Source organism: Carex rostrata, chromosome 12 (assembly GCF_964058835.1).
Source record: "Carex rostrata chromosome 12, lpCarRost1.2, whole genome shotgun sequence".
Classification (NCBI taxonomy): Eukaryota; Viridiplantae; Streptophyta; class Magnoliopsida; order Poales; family Cyperaceae; genus Carex; species Carex rostrata.
In genome coordinates this window covers 9773138-9796284 of record NC_135929.1, presented here as the reverse complement: position 1 = coordinate 9796284, position 23147 = coordinate 9773138, and the positions used below count along the sequence as shown (strand labels likewise).

The 23147-nt window shown below is 31.5% G+C and overlaps 3 protein-coding genes across 3 annotated transcripts in view; all 3 read left to right on the top strand.

Moving 5' to 3' along the window:
* LOC144562628 (urease accessory protein G-like) overlaps positions 1-23147 on the top strand; it is a 90173-nt gene that overhangs the window by 41818 nt on the left and 25208 nt on the right. The window lies entirely within an intron of this gene.
* Positions 1482-4469, top strand: LOC144563218 (alpha/beta-Hydrolases superfamily protein). The gene is made up of 3 exons (XM_078312649.1): positions 1482-1721; positions 2795-3704; positions 4139-4469. The coding sequence occupies exons 1-3, from the start codon at positions 1573-1575 to the stop codon at positions 4229-4231; spliced, it is 1152 nt and encodes a 383-aa protein (XP_078168775.1). The 5' UTR covers positions 1482-1572; the 3' UTR covers positions 4232-4469.
* LOC144563607 (F-box protein At5g07610-like) lies at positions 10210-11316 on the top strand. The gene has a single exon (XM_078313089.1). The coding sequence runs from the start codon at positions 10210-10212 to the stop codon at positions 11314-11316; it is 1107 nt and encodes a 368-aa protein (XP_078169215.1).

Sequence of the window (23147 nt, the reverse complement as noted above, 5' to 3'; positions counted from 1 at the left end):
TCTTTCTAACAAATAGAAATAAATTTACTATACTTTTGAGGATCAATTTGTAACTTTTCAAATAATTCCAATAATCAGCATTAATTCGTGTACAATTTTTTCGATATTACTTTCTTAATTACATCATATTTAGTTGAGAAGTAAGAGGTGATATAAATTTCTTAATTATTTTTCTGTCCTCTATTTATTCTTTCTAACAAATAAGTTGTCAAACGAAATGTAAAATAAGAGAATTAAGTTACGAAAATAAGTTAAATTACCTGTTTAGAATTTAGATGGATGAATTTATTTTACTCTTATTTCGTCTACAAGGCACTGTTAAAAATATTGCTAATTTCTATTATGTAGACGGATAAATTTAAGTCACCACTTACACTATTAGTTTGATATGTAAATTAAAAATAAATAAATGTAAATTGAAAGAAAATGAAATATAATAAGCAACTTAATCTTTCTAATTTAAGTAGCAATTATGAATTAATTTTTAGTCTAGTGACAAATAACAATACTCTCAAAAAATCGTAAGTTCAAAATTTAAATGAGAGATTTTTAGGAACAATTAAATGAAAATTAATAAATTAGATCCAACTAATCGGACAATTATTTTTAAATATAACCGATTATTCCCGATTAATCACTTGACAGTACCTTATCCGTCCGACCACCGCATACCGTTATTTATAACACTGTGTACAACCATGCGTGCCTAAGTATTAACTACACGCCGCACCAGGAATCCATGATTAAAATTTTGAAATTGTGATGCAAATGCTTATTTTGTGTGTGTATATATATATATATATATATACCCGGGTCGAAACACAGGTACCAAATTATTAGCTTGTTTGACACGCCTGTTTTACACCATGATTATTACACGCTTCTCTTTCCTTTTGTATACTTTGATGAAGTTGATAATTTCAAAACTAATTTTAAATTTGAGTTGGTAAAATTTTAAAAATAAGGACATAATATAATATAAAAAATAAATAAATCTTCCTCGCTCACAGTGGAATTAATCATTTAGATGACTTCTCTACTAATTAATTGCATGTTGTCCGAACTAAAAAACAAATAAAATTTTGAAATAACACAAGTTGCTAAACTTGTCCGTTTTAAGTCTCCTTCTTTGACGGAAACACACAAAAACTTTGTCTTTTTATAGCATTATCTTCTATTTAAATGTTATAAAAGCATGATGATATCTTACTTTTATTCATTTTTTATGCTTAATTTCTGAAGCACACCATTAAATTAATCAAAAGTATGTAAGATTTAGAAAATTATGAATCTCACCTGATTATAACTTATTCCAATTTCCAAGCACATTAATTAATTTAAATACTAAATAGGTTTTTATTAATTTCCAGTCTCTTCTCTGATTCTCTCTCCACTCTTCATTTCATTTCATTGTCCCCACCTTTTAAATATTCCATTATTTATTCCTCTCCACTTCCACTAATAATTATTCCCAATTCGACCGTTGCTATTCCTCCCCTTTATTCCTTCTCTCTTTCTCACAAACCTAATCAAAGAGAAACACTGAGAGCAGAAGCAAGCAACATTTCATTCATGGCGAAATCTCCTCCAGTTGAAGCCACTGCTGCTTTCTCCACACCAGAGCAACCATCTGAAACCACGCCTCATCCGTACGAGTTCCATGTCTCAGGCCCTCGCAACCTCTCCGCTCCTAACTGGCGAGATCTCATTCGCTCCAGCTGGTTCGTTTTTCAACCTTTCCCTTTTTTTGATTTTCCTCTTTGGATCTGTGCTTTGGTGTTTTCCTTACTTTATTTAGGTTTTGGATATATGTATACTCTTTCCTTTTTGAAATTGCCAAATGGCGAACAAGGTTTCAATGTCTCTTGAAAAGTTGCAATCGATCGGGAAACTTTTCTGGCGATTAGAAGTAACGGTTCGTGAAAGCGGGTCGTCCGGTAAGCTAATTTGATCCGCTATACATATAACGACACAGATGATGTAAAAGGAAAATCTAGATTGTATCTTTTCAAATGCTTGTTTGAAGACAAATTTCCGAATTTGTTCGGCCGAAACAAAATTCCAATTTTGTAGCGTTCCTAAGTTTTACGGGTAAGTATTTTAACAGAGTAGTTTTGACTTCATACAGCGCACTAATCGTGGAACACTGTTTTGATTCTAATAATACGTGCGCTGCATGAAGCCAAAACTAATCTGTTAAAATCTTTACCCAGTTTTACCTTTAAATTTTTTCACACGCAACCCTGAAGAAATTGTGGCTCATGTTTGTTCGTTTCTAAATATTCGGATAAAGATTTTGGGGTTTCAAAATATTCTCATTTCTTATATTCTTTTTTATTAAAAAATGTTATTTTGCAAAATAAAAAAAAGATATGATGCCTAAACTTTTTTAATTATCCTTTTTCTCTTTCTGAAAAAGTGAATATGCTCTACCAGTTTTCATTTCATCTCGGAAATAATTTACAACAGAAAAAGAAAAATTAACTAACAGTGTATTGATCAAATTTTAAGATTGTGAGACTTGGTTGAACAATTGTTGGAAATTGGGCAGGACCCATGACACTAGATTTTCAGAATTGATTGAGGCCAAGTTTCTTCAAAGTTGAGGGTTAATTATGCGAGATGTGCATTAAAAATTAGCTTAAAAGTGAGAATATTCAGGTTAAATGAACACATTAAATTCCCAATTCAGCATAATTACAGGCTTATTTTTACCACCATTTTCTTTATTAGGTGCATAGTTGTGTAAGCAAATGATACAAAAACTAGTGAATTTAATCTGGTAAATTTACAGGAAAGACCCAAATTACAAAAGAATGGTGATAGCATGCTTCATCCAAGCTGTGTATCTGCTCGAGTTGGATCGGCAAGAGAAAAAAGACGAAACCACCGGCCTAGCCCCAAAATGGTGGAAGCCGTTCAAGTACAAGCTGATCCGAACCCTAACTGACGAGCGGGACGGCTCAATTTATGGTGCAGTTTTTGAGTGGGACCGAACAGCAGCTCTTTCAGACTTCATCCTTGTCAGACCAAGTGGGGCCCCACGAGCAGTGCTTGCTCTTCGTGGTACTCTATTAAATCGCCCCACTATTTGGCGTGACTTAGAAGATGACCTTCGGTTTCTCGCATGGGAGAGCCTCAAAGGATCGGTTAGGTTTACCGGCGCCTTAAATGCATTAAATGAGATAGTTGGTACTTTTGGGAGTACCAATGTTTGTCTGGGGGGCCACTCATTAGGTGCCGGGTTTGCACTTCAAGTCGGGAAGGCACTTGCCAAGAAAGGAATTTTTGTGGAGTGCCACTTGTTCAACCCTCCCTCAGTTTCCTTGGCGAGGAGTTTGATTAGTTTTGGCGAAAAGGCAGGGTCACTTTGGGAAAAGGTGAGATCCCGGTTGCCATCAAGAGGGACCGGCACAGTTTCTCCAGCCATAGGTGAAGAGAAGAAGAGGAGTTTAAGTGTGGCTGAGGTGAACAAATGGACACCATTTTTGTATGTCAATAACAGTGATTACATTTGTTGTTATTATAATGACCCTGCGGGGACCGCAGTGGCAACAGATGTCGGTACGGGGAAGGGAGGTGTAGTTGCCGGTAGTGGTGCTGGAGATGTTGTGGCGAAGCTTTTTGTTATGTCTAAAGGGCCACAGAAGTTTCTGGAAGCACATGGGCTTGAGCAGTGGTGGTCAGATGATATCGAACTGAAGGTAATTTACTGTACCTGGTGTACCAGGAGGTGCTGTACCTGAACTGGTACAGCACCTTGCTCCTACATTTGGCCAGGCTTGGGTTTTGAGCCTGATTTTCTAAAATTATTAGAACAATAGTTTGGTGTACACGACAAGTTTATGGTAAGGAAGGTATATATGTACTGGTAACATGCCAATACCTACAATACCGAAATTCATAAGAATTTTGAAAATTGTAGCTTTTGATCCTTTCATACCAATTGCTCTACTCATTTTTTCCTGATTGCTCCATTGTAAACCAGCTGGTATAACAGACCATTGCATGAATCTACAGAAAACCTCTTTTGAAAAGCTGTTGTTTTATCAGAAATTCCCTTTTTGAATTGTGCATTTCTGGAAAGTCAATACATGTATTGAAGAATATATTTGACTCTTGGTACTTGAATTAACAGGTTGCCTTGAACCACAGCAAGCTTATTAACCGACAACTGCGGTCTCTTTATACTTCTTCAATGCAACCTTCCCCACAAGTAACGAAACCCTAGTATTTGTGTTCTTTTTGTTTTTTTCTTCTTTTTTTTTTCTTTTCTTTTTTCTCTTGCTGAGCATGCTCTGCTCAAGTATTATTTCTATTGTATCCTTCAGGACCTGGTTTTAGATCAAATATAAGAGATGTAATCACTTTGCACACAAGATATATTGTGATCTGAGTCGGAATAATGCATAAATATCCACTTGATTGTTATTCATTTATACAATGACCTGTTTGTTGTATCTTGTGTTTTACCAGTTGAATTGAGACCTCCTTTGTTCAAAACCTAGATTTATGCAAGAGGCATGTCATACCCATAATATAACTCCATAGCATAAAACTTTTGATGATCTTGATTATTTTTTTTCATATGGTTTTTCTTTCAATTGCTCTGCTTTGGATGACGAGTGACAACATTTTAAAAAACAAAACAAAAGAAGGAGACACATAAATTTAAAGGCTCAATTGAATTTGTCAAAATAGACTTAAAATTCACACCAACTAATGTACATTAAAAACAAAATAGACTCATTGATGCTATCAATTTGACATTGAGATACATAGCAGTTGAATGTAAGAAATGTAAATAGGTTACATGTAAAACCAGAGAACAGCAAATCAATTCAGCCAACTGATACTGACAATTTAACCGGCGACCGACATAAAGGACAGCTTGGTTCCTGCACCAGCCATAGAACGATGCACTTTTGATGATACAAATGGCTACAGATCGGCATCCGCATAACCCTCTCTCCATTCTTCAACTGATTGAGACATACGACGCACTCGGTGTTCTTATTATCTTCATATTTTTGGTAGATAAAGGCCGATAGATACGCATTATTCATATTTGAATTTCTACTTTTTGGTCCTTCCCTCGGCTCGGGGGTCATCGTCTGTGGTTGGCTTTGGTGGGGCCCATAACGCATAGGGGTCATCGTCTGTGATTGGAGGATTGTATGAGGTATGTCGGTCTCACCGTTGCTCGGGTTAGACCCGTATTGCATTGGGGCCAAGGTTCTGCTTTGGTGGATACAGCAAGCGCATGCCGGCCTATGGACTCTGCTTTGGCGAGGTTCGCTAGGCAAAGGTGCTGCTGTCCTTTGTGATTGATCGGTTGCCGGTGGTGCATTGGCCGTAGCAGCGTTGCTTGGGCGGGGCGCCGCACGTGGTGGCATGCGGTAAACAGAGGATATAATCTGTGATCGCAATCGAGTGGTAGGAGGTATGTTTCTGCTATAGCTAGCGCTATTTCGGCGAGGCCAGAGGGACCAAAGAGTAGAAAGTTGCATGTTCCGTATCGGGTTTCTTCGGGGAAGTCGGTGCCGGTTATCATCTCTGACATGATCTATGCACCTCTTACAGCAGCTTCCAAACAATGTAATAAGGAGGAATATGAAAAAAATGGCCACAACAAAGCAAATTAAACACACCAGATAGAGAGACAAGATTTTCATGGTTGATCTTCAATTAATAAATCCAATTAAGAAATTTATTAATGGAGATTATATGATTTTTTGCAACGAAAGTTTGAGCCTTGGGGGTTAATATATAAGGTAGATGAATTTCTAATATTGGAAGGCACATTTATAGTTTATTATATTTGACAATATACAAATATGGGTTAGAGTTTAAAAAAGGAAAGGATAGGGTTATTTTGAGAGCAAATTTTTGTATTTTTGCTTTTGCAGTACTGTAAACTAGCTATTTTTATAAAATTATTTCTTTTTTTAATTGCACTATTTGTTCTATTTTGAGGTACATTTTTTTTTTTAATTTCACTATAATAGAATGATCGAAGTTAGCGTAAACAAAATAGTAAATGTTGCCAAAAATAATCACAAATTTATTAATTTTTTGCACACACACACACATATATAGCATGTAGAACACTAGCTATGAAATATAATAAGAATGTGTCACGTGCTAACAAAAAAAATATTATTTTAATTAGTCAATGATTCATAGTCCATTGTGTTTTAATGATTTTCATAAATAGAAAGCTTAATTATAGTGTAATTGTGAAAATTGGAAATTTGGACGGTTAATTGTGGCTTTTGCGCTCCTTGTATACATAATAAAGATGCGTTATTGTATTAATGCTTGAATCATAATAACACAATTTACAATAATATGCGAATAATTATTTTACGACTTAGAGCATCTTATTTCTCAAAATATAAAAGACAATTTTTTTTGTTGCCCCATCAACAATTTTGGTAATTATCGTTCCATAAAATATGTCGAAATTTTTATTTATACTATATTAAAAAAAAAACTAAAAAAACCATAATTTGTGGAGATTTCCAAAATTATCCAGGCTACATAATGGTTTGGCGGCTCCATTCTTGGAGGATTGCAAATTGGTTTGGAGGCCCCCAAAAAATCCAAAAATGTACTGTGCTATTAATTATTTTTAGGTTTTTGAGAGGCCTCCAAATCATTTAGAGACATCAAAAATGGGACCACCAAACCATTTTGCGATTTGGGTGTTTTTAGAAATCCTCAGAATTTGAGGTGTTTTGGTTTTTTTTTTAATATGGTATAAATAAAAATTTCAGTAAAATATGATCCTATATCGATTTCAACAATTTCTGTTGTGTTTAGTAATTTTGTGATATAAAATTACTAAATTAGCAATTACTTTACATTTTTATTAAAAAAATTTGAGATAAAATTAGAAATCAAGCCAACCAACATTAAATTTGCACGAGATATTTATATGACTTTTAAATCACATTGTCTTGATCACTAAATTAAAGGCGAATTTTCATATTTTTATAAACTGCTCTCTTATGATTGTGTTAAATAAGATACTAAAAATATTAGGCTAATAGTGTTAAATTGTGAACATGTCGTAATTTTGTGCATATAAAACTGCAGATCCAAATTGTGTTTTGTGAGTGATTAAGCAAATCAGTAAAACTTGTTCCTTTTTTACTTTCTTTTGAAGTGTGAATTGGCATGATTTAATTAAAGAATTATTTTGCTGTATTGCCATCATATATTATATAGTCAATCAGCATTAAACCGTGAGCCAGGCCTTTTCTTTCCGAAATTTTTATTAATAGGAAATTAATTAATTAAATATCGATAATGAAGAACGAATCTGAATTTTTTACGAGATATAAAAGACGTTATAGACTATCACAGCCTGAAACAGTGCCAGTTTCTGCCAAAACAGTGTCAATTCCTGCCAAAACATGATCTGTTTCTGACAAAAACAGAGGCTGAAATAGACTGTTCCTGGCTGTGATGGTCTATAATGTCCAGAGGACGTTATAAACTATCACATTTTCTCTATATCTGAAAAAGAAAAAAAAACTCAAATCCGTTCTTTATTATCGATATTTATTTAAATAATTTTCTATTAATAAAAATTTCGGCTTTTCTTTGGCAGAGGCAAAGAGAAAGCCAATCACCGGCCAGTCCTGCGGGCTAAATTTTGAACCTATCCAAATAAAATCTAAATGGAATCAATATGCCGTGTTTTTAAAGAATTTGAATGACATCAATTTTATTTTGCTTTAATTATACTGTTGGAAAAAAGAGGAGAGAGCAAGAGCAAGAGCAAGAGCGACATAGAGAAAATGGACGAAAAAAAATTCAAAAATACGGAGAAGAAGAGAAAGGAGTTTCTAATTTTTGGCTGACCTGGCATTAATTGCAATTTATAATTAATTTTTAGGATGGAGTGATTAAGAAATTATGAATTCCTTTAATTGCTAAATTTAATAAAGAAACCGGTCATTTTTTGTCCGGTTGGAATTTCAATGAGGACCGGCCATTTTTGCCAATTAGGAAATTGTTTTTAAAAAAATTGTTAGATAACTTCTTTTGATATATAATTAGATAAAATATGGTAAATTACTTGAAATTATGTTAAATTACGCTAAGAGAGATGATATCTTGACTGAGAAAATGAAAAAACGATGACGAAACTTCAAACAGCCATAAAACGGCGCTCGAGTGTCCATATTTTAGTGATCGCTTTGCTGATTTTTGAAATTCAGAATTGCCAAAATATGAAGGAAAGAACCTCAAAACTTGAGTTGAAGTTTTTGATTGAGATTTTCATTTCTATTTTTCGATCTAACTCAATAAATTGGTTATATAATAAAGAATCCCAATTTTTACAGTTTTGGAATTTTTTTTACTATTTTTAATGATTTATGAAAGATGTCACAAAATCGGCCTAATTTAGCGTAATTTAGTGTATTTTAATGTAACCTAACATAATTTCAATTAATTTAGCGTATTTTAATTAGTATAATTATGCTAATTATAAATCAAAAGAATTAATCTAAAAGATATTTCAAAATATATATATATATATATATATATATATATATATATATATATATATAGAGAGAGAGAGAGAGAGAGAGAGAGAGAGTGCGGCTAATTTGCTACCGGAAGCACTTCGACCGAGGTGCTTCCGGGGTTATATTTTAGTGTGTGATGATCAAACAACAAATCCAAACCGTTAGATGTTCAATCTATTATAAAATCTGCTTGGAGACCAAATTTTATATTTTTTGGAATTTATTTAATATTTATTAAGCTGGTTTGAAAATCGCTGTTTTTATTAAATTTCTGAAGCATTGAAATTAAATAGCGGTTTTCAAACTAGCTTAATAAATAGTAAAAAAATTCTAAAAAATGTAAAATTTGGTCTCCAAGCAGATTTTATAATAGATTGAACATCTAACGGTTTGGATTTGTTGTTTGAACATCACACACTAAAATATGACCCCGGAAGCACCTCGGCCGAAGTGCTTCCGGTAGCAAATTAGCCACACTCTATATATATATATATATATATATATATATAGAGTTAGGCTGGGGTGCTATGGATAGAATAGTGGCCTCTATGCTACGGCTCAATATTCGAGTTTTCAAAATCCAAACGGTCGATCCGAACCGTTCATCTTATTCTCCATATTAATATCTGCTTGGAGACCAAATTTTATAATTTTCTGAATTTTTTTACTATTTATTAAGCCACTTTGAAAATCGCTAATCCAACGGTTTTACTGTTTTGTGCAGCCACCGTTGGATCAACAATTTTGTAAAATACTTAATAAATAGTAAAAAAATTCAGAAAAATGTAAAATTTGGTCTCCAAGCAAATATTAATATGGAGAATAATATGAACGGTTCGGATCGACGGTTTGGATTTTGAAAACTCGAATATTGAGCCGTAGCATAGAGGCCACTATGCTATCCATAGTAACCCAGCCTAACTCTATATATATATATATATATATTCCTGACCGGCCAAGAAATGGCCGGTTTGGACATTTTTAAAATTGTTCAGCAGGTCCGAGCGATTCTATTATTTTTCTATTTAATTTTGGATATTAATAAAAATGGCGGTATATATATATAATAGAACGCTTTACTAAAAAAAAAAAAAAGTATATAATAGAATGCGGGAATAATTTATATTTTAAAGATGATATAATTAATCTGGTAGCTAGAAAAAAAAAATGTTAGGAATACTACATAATTAACGCTTTACTAATTTGGCTAGAAAAATGATTATAATTTTTGAAGGTTGTCACTTATATTCCATGGGCACGTTGGGTAAAGATTTTAACAGAGTAGTTTTGACTTCATGCAGCGCACAAACCATGTGTAGCCCTGTTTTGATTCTATAGTCAATGCGCTGCATGGAGCCAAACCTAATCTGTTAAAATATTTACCCGGCACGTTGATGCCATTTTTAGGAATCCGTTATCTGCGATTCTATTTAATTCTCGCTTGATAAGTATATATAGCTTGTTCCCTCTCTTCTCTCTCTCTCTCTCTCTTTTGAAAAGCTTCACAATAGGTGCGAAGTCGTGAGAGGAGCTCGAATTCTCGATATTTAGATAACCGTTGTCTTACGTACAGACTTTTTTTCTAGCCAACTGTGCTACTGCTCCATCTCCTCTCTCTCTGTACACTGCACATTGCACCTACTTCTCTCCTTGCCCCCACAGAAATATGACTAACACCTTGATTCGCCGATCGGAGAGGATCAGGAAGAGAAACAACAAGACTCGAAGGCTGATCAACCGAGCCACGTCATCGATCAGTACGCTCCCAGATGATTTGGTGATAGAGATCCTCTCTCGCTTGCCACCTAAGCCTTTCTTTCGCTGCAGAACCGTATGCAAATCATGGCTCTCCCTCTCCTTTGAAGCCATTGGGCTCAACGATCACTTACGACCAACTTTGAGCGGTATTTTCTACAACAAATCTAGCTCTGCTGCTGGATTTGTGAACTTATCTCGCGGCGCTAACAAGGTAAAAGTTGATAGAACGATCGGCGCCTTATCTAGTTATGATATTTTAAGAATAATCGACTGCTGTAACGGGCTTCTACTTATTGATGCCCATAACATGAACACCATAACTGAACACGATCTATATGTGTATAACCCGGCAACCCGGACTCTGCTAAATGTGTGGTCCTTCATTCAATCTTACGGTCCTTCACTCGATTTTTCTTTAGCTTTCGATCCTCAAGCATACTCTCAGTTTCACATCATCTGCTTTTCAAAGGATACTTCTGTTGTTATTTTCTCGTTCGAGAAAGGCAAGTGCACAAGTCAGAAAGAATTGGAGTGTGATGACACGAGGATCGAATTTTGTTTGAAGGGCACTTTCGTTGAAGGAAGGGTGTATCGTATAACAACTCATTATGAAATCTTGTGCATCGATCCAAACAAATGTTCCTATCAGGTGATCCACCCGCCTGATACGGAAAACCGTACATTGGTTGAAATCAGACAGTCCCAAGGGCTCTTGCATTATCTATCTTTGTGCAACAGGAAAAAATTGTTGTTTGTTTGGGTTCTTAAGAGCTACACCAGGCAAGAATGGATGTTAAAGCACCAATTGAGCCTTGATAAAATTTATTCGGGTCCCGACACGTGGTTCTTGGAACATTTGCAATTACATCCCGAGAAAGACATCGTGTTAATGCTCATGCGATCTGAAAATTTTGTGTCGTTGAATTTGAGCACAGGGAAAAGAAAGAAGCTTGTTAACCTGCGTGGGAGGTTAGCGCCGGGTTCCTGGATTTACATGCCTTGTTACTTGATATGATTCAATCTCAGCAGATGCATCAGCATGTTCTTGTGCAGATAACATGTTTTAAGTTTTAAGATACTGCAACTCTCATCAAATGGTGTACTTATTTCTGTTGTGATCTGGTTTTTAGAAGTTTATGTACTTATTTCTTGGATCATGGGCCTTTCTGGACTTTGTAAGGTTTACATTTTTCATGGGCTTTTTAGAAAATTTGAAACAAGAAAATAGGGAGAGAACATTCTATAATTTTTCAATGAACTGTTCTTCATAAGAAGAGAATTCAGCTCAGTTCAAAACTGAAACAATCAAATCTAATGAATTTTTTTCATGTTGGGTTGATTGCACCATAAAATTGCAATCAATTGAACAAATTGTTTAGAATTTGTGTAGGGTATAGAGCTACAATTTAATTTCAATCAATCCCTACTCGAACTAAAATCTGTGTGTAAAATTAAATTTAAGATTGAGATTACCACTAGTTTGATGAAGAAATGCAACAGAAGCTCTTCTCAACGGTTAATTTGAATCGTTAAAAGTTATCTTAATATGAAAATGCACTTATAAATCAAATTTAAAATTTTTAGAATTTTTTCGCTATTGTTTTATATAGGTAGAAAATCACTTAATTTAAAGATTCTAAACCATTCAACAAATAGTGATTTTTTATCCATCTAAAAAATTTCAAAAATATGAAATTTAATCTGCAAATATATTTTCATATGGAGATCATATTGATTGTTTGAACATTGAAAACAAAGATAAATAGCCATAGTACAGACCAATCCGTGCTATGCATAGTACCATAGCGTCACTCTGGACAAAATGTAATATTACTTCATTTGCAGTTTGATGCACTTTAAGATTCATGCATGTCGCATTCCATACTTTGTGCGCACTAATCTTCAAGCGCATCGGAATGCTCCGATGCCGATCGGACCCAAAGTGCACTGCTGGAACAGACTATCAGTGTATGGTTTGTATATTCCATGGGCCTGGACTGGTTTCTGGTATCTATAATACAGGGATTTGTATGGGCCATGGTCTAATATTAGTGATGTATTTTTCATAGCTGAGATTGAGACCTGTTGCCAGTTAGGGGTTCTTTTTCTGGGTATGGTTTTTTTTATGGTTAAGTAGCAGCAACTCATGTAGTTTATTCTTTTTCTTTTATCAATGGAAACTAATAAATTGTAGCTATTATTTATGTTTAAAAAGAAATTAAAAGAAAGTTTTCCTCTGATACTGTTAAAACTGGACCAGTTATGAAGCTGAAAATCAGCAAACAAATGCTGAATCTTGAAGTATCAAAGATATCAAATTAACATGTACTTGGTTTTGTAAGAAGCCAAGAACACAAAAATGATTACTAAGAAAAAGAAGAAGAAGAGAACAAAAGAGAAACATGGGCATGCAGAAGAAGTAGAACTGTTAACTGGTTGACATATAGGCAGCAGAAGTGGACAGCACTGAACTATTGCTGTTAAAAGCGAAACATGGGCCTCTTTCTTATGGGCCATGGTTGCTTTTTCACTTTCAAGGAATTCTTTTACTACACCATAAAAAAGAGAAACCAAAGAGAAGAGTGTCCCTTTCGGCCCTTTTTTCACTTCCACAAATCCTCTACACAAATTAAATGGAATTCACATCGTCGGCATTAATAGATATCGGCCGTCCGATTGTAAATGGAGCACATCTGGTCTCTGTCTAAAACATAGAGGTCTTCAATATTAGTGCAGATTTAGTTTGCACGGATCTCAAAGATGATCAGACGGTCCAGATGTATTAACTCAAAAGATTCTTTTCTGAGTTAATGCAGAGGATACGAATTCAATTAAATGGGCACTATATCCTAAACAGCTTCTTCTTCTTCAAAGTCTTTATTCTGAAACAAGTTAGAGTAGGCTAGAAATGAAAATCAAATGAAATTAGCAACACAGGGACTTCTCAGGTGGTCACCCATTCTAGTACTACTCCTGTCCCAATTCGTGAGGATTTCATTTCTATAAAGATGCTGTTTTTTTACTGCTGACTCGCTGAACCCTCCTACGTACTTTTTCTTGGCTTGAAACAAGCTGTGTAGATTACACAGGCGAAGTTTAGATCCCTAAACAGCTATCAAAGAAATAAAAAAATTGATAAATATCTTAAATAGTTTGGGTTGCAATACAATTTATCATACTTGAAAAGACTAAAATAAAACATCTTTATCTAGCATTTGAACACTAACCAAAGTCAAATGTCAAATGTCAAATGGTAATTAAGTTGTAGCCGACTATTTATTTGACACTTGTTTGTTCAATATTTTGACTTGACTGTGAAAATCTATCTAAAATATTGACATGTAAGATTAAGTCAAAACAGACTTTGGTAATTATTTAAGCAACTAATTAAATTTAATATAATTTTTTTAGAGTATCTCAAACAAAAAATCGGCTGTAATCCTTCTATACCATTGAGTCAAATAGTGTGGCGTTGTGACTTGTGAATTCATTAATTGCAATTACACTTTTTCTTTTGTTTAATATTTCGATTTCATTTTGACAAATTCTAATATACGAAACTTATTTTTATTCTAGTGACAAAATAATATTATTTTAGTAAAATTTGCAAGTTTAAAATTTAAACAGAAATTTTTTTGTGCATATATATATATATATATATATAGGCTGTGGCTAATTTGCTGCCGGCGGTGCTGCCGCCCATTTTTCTGTTTTGTGATGTCCAAACAACAAATCCAAACCGTTAGATGTTTAATCTATACTATAATCTATTTGGAGACCAAATTTTATATTTTTTAAATTTTTTTTACTATATATTAAGCTGGTTTGAAAACCGCTGATTTCAATGCTACAGAAATTTATTGAAATCAGCGGTTTTCAAACCAGCTTGATATATAGTAAAAAAATTCCAAAAAAATATAAAATTTGGTCTCCAACTAGATTATAATATAGATTAAACATCTAACGGTTTGGATTTGTTGTTTGGACATCACACAGCTAAATATAGCCCCGGCAACACCTCTGCTGAAATGCTGCCAACAACAATTTAGACAGACCCTATATATATATATTATTTTTATTTTTTTTTGTGCATATTCAATAGATAAAAAAAAATACACGAAACTTATTACAAACTCAGTGATTTTCATCACCCAAAAATCAATTTTTGAAATAGCCTAATTAATTGGTTGAAAAGCTATGTTATCTAGAAGAAGAAAAAAAAAACATAATCCACTAGTGCTAAATGCTAATAAACCAAACAATAAAAAAGAAAGAAAAACCAAGCAACATGGGGGCCTACTTAAAGGAGGCCACAGACAAGCATCTCTATCTCTATTCATTGTGAAGTTTCTGGATCATATGCTTACACATGCAACTGTGTTCAAAGTCACTGTCACAAACAAAAGCTAATCATATTTCTTTGCCCACTTGACAAAAATCAAAATTAGCCACAGTATTTCTGAGGGAGTGAGGCTATGGTACTCTTGCACCAGTGTTGCAAATAACGGTATGCGCTCGTCGGATGGACAAAGTATCGTCAAGTGATTAATTGGAAATAATCGGTTATAATCGAAAATAATTGGTCTATTAGTTAGAAAAATTCGCAATGGTTTGATTGTCGCCAATAACTAATTGACCGATTAATCGGCCTAAATGGTTGTCTTTTACAACACTACTCTGCACACTGCATATTGATTTGTGCGATGGATTAAAATTTTCTATTTTGAAAATTCTAACAATTGATTTGAACTATTCAATATAATCTTTATATGAATATGTATTTGTATACTTTTTTTTTCAATTTTTTTAGAATATTTCAGCAACAAAAATGTCGCTAACGATATATTGATAAAAAAATATTATTTACAAATTTTAGCAATACAATAACATCCATAACAGATATCTAAATCATAGATAAGAAATGTTTTTACTGAAAAATTTCAAATTATCCTTCTTCTAAAATCTATCAAACAAAATACCCCGATTTTTTATTTATATTCAAAAAAATAATTAAATTTCAAGAAATAACCAAAGTTGAACAGGATTTCGAAATCCTCAAACAGAAAAAAAAAATTTCCGGTAATTCAATCCAAAACCGGAAAAAATTTCTCCGGTTTTAGAATTCCAAAACAGGGCCTAAAAAAAAACCGTAAAAAAATTTCCGGTTTCAACTTTTTTTTTCTTTTTTCAGATTTCTTTTTTATTTAAATAGAAATATTTATATTTAAATAGAAATATTTATAATTTATTTATTTTTTGTATTGAAATATTAGAAATATTTAATAAATTTCTTTAAAAATAGATGGAATACTATATAATTTGATTTATTAGAAAGACTGCTACAAATAACCCGGATCAACATTTTTCATGCTGGATTTTTTACGGCTGTAAGAAAAATTAATATATTTCTTTATGAGTTATTGGAAAAAAATAAAAATGCTTGGATTCTGAGTTATTGATCCTAGTTTAAAAGTCACTTCTAAGTAATACAGAAAATATTGTGATCCTTCTAGTACATTTAATTTATAAAAAGTTGTATCTATTTTGAGAATTCTTTTTAATAACAATCATTAAATAACTTAAAATTTTTGTTTTTTTTTCAAAAATAGATACCACTTTTTAGAAATTAAATGTACTAGAAAGATGACAATATTTTATGTATTTACTTAGAAGTGACTTTTGAACCGGGATCAATAACTGAGAATCCAAATATTTTTATTTTTTTCCAATAACACATAAATAAATATATTAATTTTTCTTACAACCGCAAAAAATCCGGCATGAAAAATGTTGATCCGGATTATTTGTAGCAGTCTTTCTAATAAATCAAATTATATAGTATTCCGTCTATTTTCAAAGAGATATATTAAATATTTCTAATATTTCAATATAAAAAATAAATAAATTATAAATATTTTTATTTAAATAAAAAAGAAATCTGAAAAAAGAAAAAAAAATTACGGATTCTTTTTTTTTTCTTTTTTAGGCCCTGATTTGGAATTCTAAAACCGGAAAAAAAATTTCCGATTTTGGACTGAATTACCGAAAAAAAATTTCTGTTTGGATAGATTTCGAAATCTTGTTCAACTTTTGTTATTTTTTTAAATTTAATTATTTTTTTGAATATAAATAAAAAAAATCGACAAAAGACCCCTCCTCTAAAAATATTAACAAAATGCTCTTGTTATCCCCAACATTCCCTTGCCTCCCTCCCCCTTTCTCATTCCTCTCATTTACTCTACTCTTCTCCTAATTTCTCCTTCCAGCTCCAAAAATTACCGAAATTCTTTTTGGTATTCTTGTGATCTTGTCAGTAAAGGGAGAGATAATCTTCCACATTTTCATGAGGACAAACGGCACATGGATCTAAGTACCTTGCTCACGGATAGTAATTTTGTATATGGCAGCAAAAAAAAAAAACAAAAATTACAATGCAACCCAATAACACAAATCCAAATTATATATAAACAATAAATAAAGTTTCAAACAAGAAATTTTTTCGACTCTATCAAATTATTACATCTAACATAATGAAATTATTGAAAAAAAAAATTAGCACATGAAAAAACAATGTATATTTTCATAAAAGAGAAAAATTTTGAAGCAGCGGAACGAGACCATATTCCGAGGGAAGAGAATGCATCTGGTGGTATTGGCAGACATAATCCGAGAAGAGACTGAGCTATGGCTATCCTGTTGTAGACGAGGCAGTGCTGGTTGGAGGCATACTGAAATGGGCAATACTGTGTAGTTTGTAGTTGGATGTTGTAGTTTTAAACACATCTTAATTCTTGTAATTTGATAGCTGCTACCAATGTTTAAAAAAAAAAAAAAAAAAATTTATGCATACATGATATCAATGATCGACTATCAAATAGCAACGTATGTTTAAATCAAAATATCCCTATCCCTTGAGATCTGTTATGCAAAGGAATTTATCTTGGCCAAAAAGAAATCAAATCTATTAGTTATTTGCAAAAATAAGAGGAATTTGATGGATTATTTAACGAAAAAAGTGAAAAAAAAAAATCCAATCAAGATTAAAAGCCCTGAATGTTGATTATGATTCGTGGACAATTTATGATTATTTTTTGAAAAAATAGGCTTAAAGACCCTCCAAGATCTCCTTAATTAGGAGGGCAAACTGAAAACGTGTTAATTAAGGAAAATTCTCCATTATTATTTGCACAATCTTTTGCTGGCATTACTTATTCATAGAAAACTTGTTTTAAATGAGAAGAGAAAATAAGGTACATGAGGAGGGATTCGATTACCACAATTTTGAGTTACCACAACTATTTTCTACATTTTCAAATTCCAATTCATAGATCCAAACCGTTCAACATGATCTACACAATAAAATGTGCTTCCAGATCAAATTTTACATTTTTTTTGATTTTTTTTACTATTTATTAAGATGGGTACAAAATTCAATAGTCTGAATTTGTCTAGTTTTTGTAAAATACTTAATAAATAGTAAAAAAATTTCAAAAAAATGTAAAATTTGATATGCAAGCAAATTTTATCATGGAGATCATGTTGAACGGTTTGGATCGACGATTTAAACTTAGAAAATGATTGTGGTAACTCAAAATTGTGATAATCGGATTCCTCCTCAAGGTACATAATACATTACAATTATTTGGATATTCTTTTTCTAACTTTTGTTCTTCATACTTTGGTAGTGGGCACTAGACAGTGCATGTAAGAAATAAGTTACGCTTAAACTCTTCAATCTCTCCTTTGAAATGCTTAGCACCTAAAAGGACAACAACAGGCATTTTGTTAATAATTTTGAAGGAGGGGTATTTTGTTTGATGTATTTTAGAAGAAGGGTAGTTTGTAAAATTGTCCATTTTTACTACTTTTTTATATGGACAAAAAATTATTTGATCTGAAAATTATGAACCATCAACCAACAGTAATTTTCTACCCAATAAGTAATAGAAAAAAATTCTAAAAAAATATATAACTTAGTTTAGGAGTACATGCTTATATAGAGACTATGTTGAACGGTTCGGATCGATTGTTAGAATTTTGAAAACAAAAATATTGAGTATAGGTTTTTTAGGACATCTGTGTGTGTAGTTTTTTTTTTTTTTTGAGTAAAATTTGGGTTAAAACTTTCACTGAAATATTCACTAAATTTTTTTCGGATATGTGAACTAAGGATAGTGAGGAAGAAGGCGAGCTAAGTCTCCTGTAAATTAAAATTTTATAATTTATTTATTTAATTTTGTATATTTTACATGTATCAATATTTTTAATTAATTTAATAAAATAAATTGAAATACATTAGATTATTTAATTCCTCATTTTCAAGTTTCTGACTCTGTCCTACATGTAAAGTGTATTGTTATTATTATTAATAATTTTAAGTTTTATCTTTTAATTTTTTAATTATTACAAAAAATACAATATTAGTCGCTCTTATAAAATGAAATTACAGAACACTTTTTCATAAATAAAAATGAGGAGAGCTCAAATGCCTTCATTTTTTGTGCCTCCATCATACCTCCATTTTTAAAAGCGTTAACAAATTAAAACTTAAATCATAAACGTCAAAATAAAACCATTAGATGTGATCTATATTATTTTCTCTCTGTGTTTATAAGAAAATATCACATTTCAATTTTGTTTTTATGTGAATCAATCATTTGAAAAATCAAAGTCTATAAATTATCCACATTAGTACATTTTTACAAGCTCTTGATGACAACCAAAACAACGTTGAAATGTCATAATTTTTTACGCGTGCATGGATAAAATAATGTAGATCATATCTAACAGTTTTATTTTGACTTTTAAGTTTTAAATTTTAAATTATTAAAGTTCTTAAAAATAAAGACATGATAGAGACAAAAAATAGAGACATTTAAACTCTCCTCAATAAAAATTACATAATTTTTTTTAACTAACCTCTTCCACAATTTTCTAGTTACTCCATGTGAGTAACTAACAAAGATCAAAAGCCAATATCCAAATCTGAAATCAGTTAAACAGTAAATATTATATTACCATTTAGCTCTCCTAACCTATGGTTGACCTTTTTGTTTGCCCAAGAAGCAAGAAGCCAAGGCACAAAATTGTCCCTTCCCATTGCATGTGCTATTGTGCTATTGTGCTATTGTGCCATGCACATGCATGCACATCTTTGTTTTTGCTTGTTACTTGTTTCTCACTTTATAAATCACTAATAATTAATAATTATACTAGGGTAACTTTGGGTTATTATCTAGGTTGGTTTACCAAGCTACCCATGTAAATATTCATAGACCTTTTTACTAGGAAAGATGTTCTTTATAAGTCAAAATATCTAGAGCTTTTTTTTATATTTAGATAAGTATTAAATATTTTATAAAGAATCAGAAAGATAGAAATATTTTTTAATGTCATAGAAAGAACCGAATCATTAGTTCATTTTCTTAAAATTTGTATGGAGATTAGATATTTTCAATGAATAAGGATTGAGATATACATATAAATTCTAAAAAACCAAATTGATAATTCAGTTACTTAAAAAATATATTTTCTTTTTAGAAATGAAACAATGATTCAATTCCTTCTAATGTATTGAAAAAAATTCATCTTTCTCCTTCCCAATAAAATATTTAATTCATTTATAAAAATTAAAAAGTCCTCAAAATATGTGTTATAAATTGAACGAAATATAATTTCACCGTAAAAACTCCGAAATTTTTATTTATGTCATATTAAAAAAATAAACCAAAACACTTCAAATTATGAAATTTTTAAAAATATCAAGGTCACCAAACCATTATGCAATCCCATTCTTGAAAGAGCGAAGATTGGTTTGGATGCCCCTAAAAAACCTAAATATATTTTTGAGTTTTTGAGAGCCCTCCAAACTAATCTGCGCCCCCAGAATAAAACTGTAAAATAGTTTGGCATGGTGTTTTTCAAAATCTTCACAAATCATGATTTTTGATTTTTTTTTTTTTTTTTTTTTTTTACATATGGTATAAATAAAAATTTCGGTAGAAAACCGTATGATGAAAGCGACGGATCATATACATTGTTTGTTGAAAGGTAGATATAATTATGAAAATAAAGTACCTAGGAAAATACATGTACACAAGTTGGTTCAGAGCAAAGAAAAACATGTACAAAGGCAGAGGGACCATGCATATACTTTCTTGTGCCTCATCATATCACCTTGGTTTAATTTTTTGTTTTTTCTCCCGTGACTCCTTCAACATGACATGGGTCAAAACGGTTGATTAATTAGAACATTGATTATGATTATAGCAATATAAAATATGTACGGTTTGGTTTGATATTTGTGTGTTGTTTTGTGTTGTTTCTTGTCTCTGTTTTTGTATATATATTTTTTTTCTTCTCTTTCTGTTTAGAGGTGATTGTTTTGGACTGGTTGATTTAGTTTTCAGTTTGATTTGATTCGGTACCTTCTCAGTTGATGGATGATTATATGGTCCGGTCAATTCAGTTTCTGATCCAGTTTGGATTCAGTGTCTTCTCGGTTATGATATGCGTACAGAGGAAACTATCTCTAGACTCCTATCACTCTAATCAAGCAAGGATGATCAAATTTGTATCCACATGATGCATATGTCGATGTGCGTTTTTAGTTTTAGTTAGTTGTATGTTTTCACAGACACTCGTTGTTTAATCTTATATAACAACTTGCACTAAATATATTGAAAAATGTAAGAAAGCTTGGTAGAAAACTTCATCATGGTTATGACTTATGTGTCTAACATTATACTACATAATATTATACAATATTTAGGTATATATTTTTTATATATATCATAAGCTGAAAAATAAATTATTTAATCTCATAAACCAGTCAATTAGAACACAAGCTATATAATTTATTTTGTGAAATTTTCAAATTAAAAACGCAAGTACGATATCATGAAAATTTAAAATAAAAATATGCAATTTCAAATTTTTGGAAGGGTATGCATGGAAATTCTCTTAGTCTTAGTGTGAAAGGTGTTGTGGTAGACTTGTTTCAGAAGATTCTTTGACCCGGAGACAATATAATTTTTAATTCACAAAAAGATCCTCGAAATGCCAATTGTTGTTGAATAGGTCAAAAAGGTCAACAAAATTATTAAACTTAAAAGCAATTTGAATTGTGTCACCTGCTCCCCATTACAAAATTAAAAAATTTACATATTTCATGGTAGACAGACCAGACGCTATTAAAAGCAAATTAACTATTTATTAGTCAAGCCAATTGTATTTCATGGTTGGAGTTAGAGTTGGAATTAATTTCGAACCGAACTTGTTTAAAATTGAAGTAGGGTTTTAAACTGAAAAGGAGAGTTCGAGTTTGATTCGGTGTGATTCGAACAAGTTTCGAACTGAACTGGTTTGAAATTGAAGCAGGATTTAGAACTAAAAAGAAGAGTTTAATTTGAATCGAGTCAAACTCAGTTCAAATTCGATTCGAATCAATTTCTAACCAAACTAGTTTTATTTGTTTCGAACCCAATTTTTTTCAAATCAAATTCAATCGAATCACGAGCTATGAGCTTTTTGTGCGCTCATAAGTGAGGCTATGATAATATGCATTTTATGAATAGTTAAAGAATCATATGGAGATCAAATTTTATATTTATTAAAATACTTTATAGCAAGTCAAGAGTTAAATAATTTAAAAAATAATAAGAAAAAAAGATTTTTTTATTTTTATTTTTGTCAATTGACCAATCCATTGGTTTGGTAGGCCGTATTGCAGCCCCAAAGTTTTCCAAGTTTTCATTAATTATAACACTTTGTTTGATAGCGAGATAAAAAAGAGATGAAAGAATGACTATTTTTTTTTATAAAATGAATAATTTTAGCATAAATTCAACTTTCTTTTGTACATTTATTTTATTATTTTGAAAAAAAAATAATCCAATTAGAAAACTAAACTATGATGTGTTTCTCCATTTTTTTTTAAATAGCACATGTATCAAATATTGGATCGATATACAAAACATTCAACCTTTCACCAAATAATTAAAATTTTTAACAATAGAATTTAAATAATCTAAATTTTAAATCTGTTCCAATTTGATACAGATATTAGATTCTATCTAAATAATTGGAAACACAATAATTTTTTTAATTTTGATAACATTTTTCAAAATAATAAAATTGACAATAAAAAATTTTGTCCTCACCTCTCAATTTTATTCCCCTCCAAAACATTGTCATAGAGTACCGGAACCAAATATCCTGCCTCACTGTAGACAGAAAATTCCTACACACAGGATCAATCCATCCATTTTTTTTTTATGTCTATTCCGATTTGAACGGTTATAATTAAAGAATGAAAAGTATGTGAGTTTTGAAAAAATAAAATCAATATTTACTTAGGGCCGTTCAGATAAAAGCAAGTATGAAATTGATAGATAGATTGAATCTGTGTACAAAAATTTCCTACACAGAGGATCAATCCATCCATTTTTTTTTTTATGTCTATTCCAATTTGAACGGTTATAATTAAAGAATGAAAAGTATGTGAGTTTTGAAAAAATAAAATCAATATTTAATTAGGGCCGTTCAGATAAAAGCAAGTATGAAATTGATAGATAGATTGAATCTGTGTACAGAAATTTCTTACCTACAGAGAAAGGAGGCAGGTGATTTTATTCCTAGAATATCAAAATTAATTGTACTTAAATCCAAAATAAATAAATAAATTCCTTGACCATACAAAATTTGAACCATACATGGAGGTTAGATTATCTTAATATAAACCCCATAAAGCACTTGAATTCTCAATTCAAGCTTGGTGCTTTTCTAACTAATGGTTTTGAATAAAACAATGAAGAAAAGAGAATTGAGATCTAGATGGAAACTTGT

Bases quoted from the DNA above. Each gene is read 5' to 3' on its own strand.
- LOC144563218 (XM_078312649.1), top strand. From the start codon at position 1,573: ATGGCGAAATCTCCTCCAGTTGAAGCCACTGCTGCTTTCTCCACACCA. The intron at 1,722-2,794 runs GTTCGTTTTTCA...GTAAATTTACAG, and splicing joins GATCTCATTCGCTCCAGCTG to GAAAGACCCAAATTACAAAA. The intron at 3,705-4,138 runs GTAATTTACTGT...TTGAATTAACAG, and splicing joins CAGATGATATCGAACTGAAG to GTTGCCTTGAACCACAGCAA.
- LOC144563607 (XM_078313089.1), top strand. From the start codon at position 10,210: ATGACTAACACCTTGATTCGCCGATCGGAGAGGATCAGGAAGAGAAAC.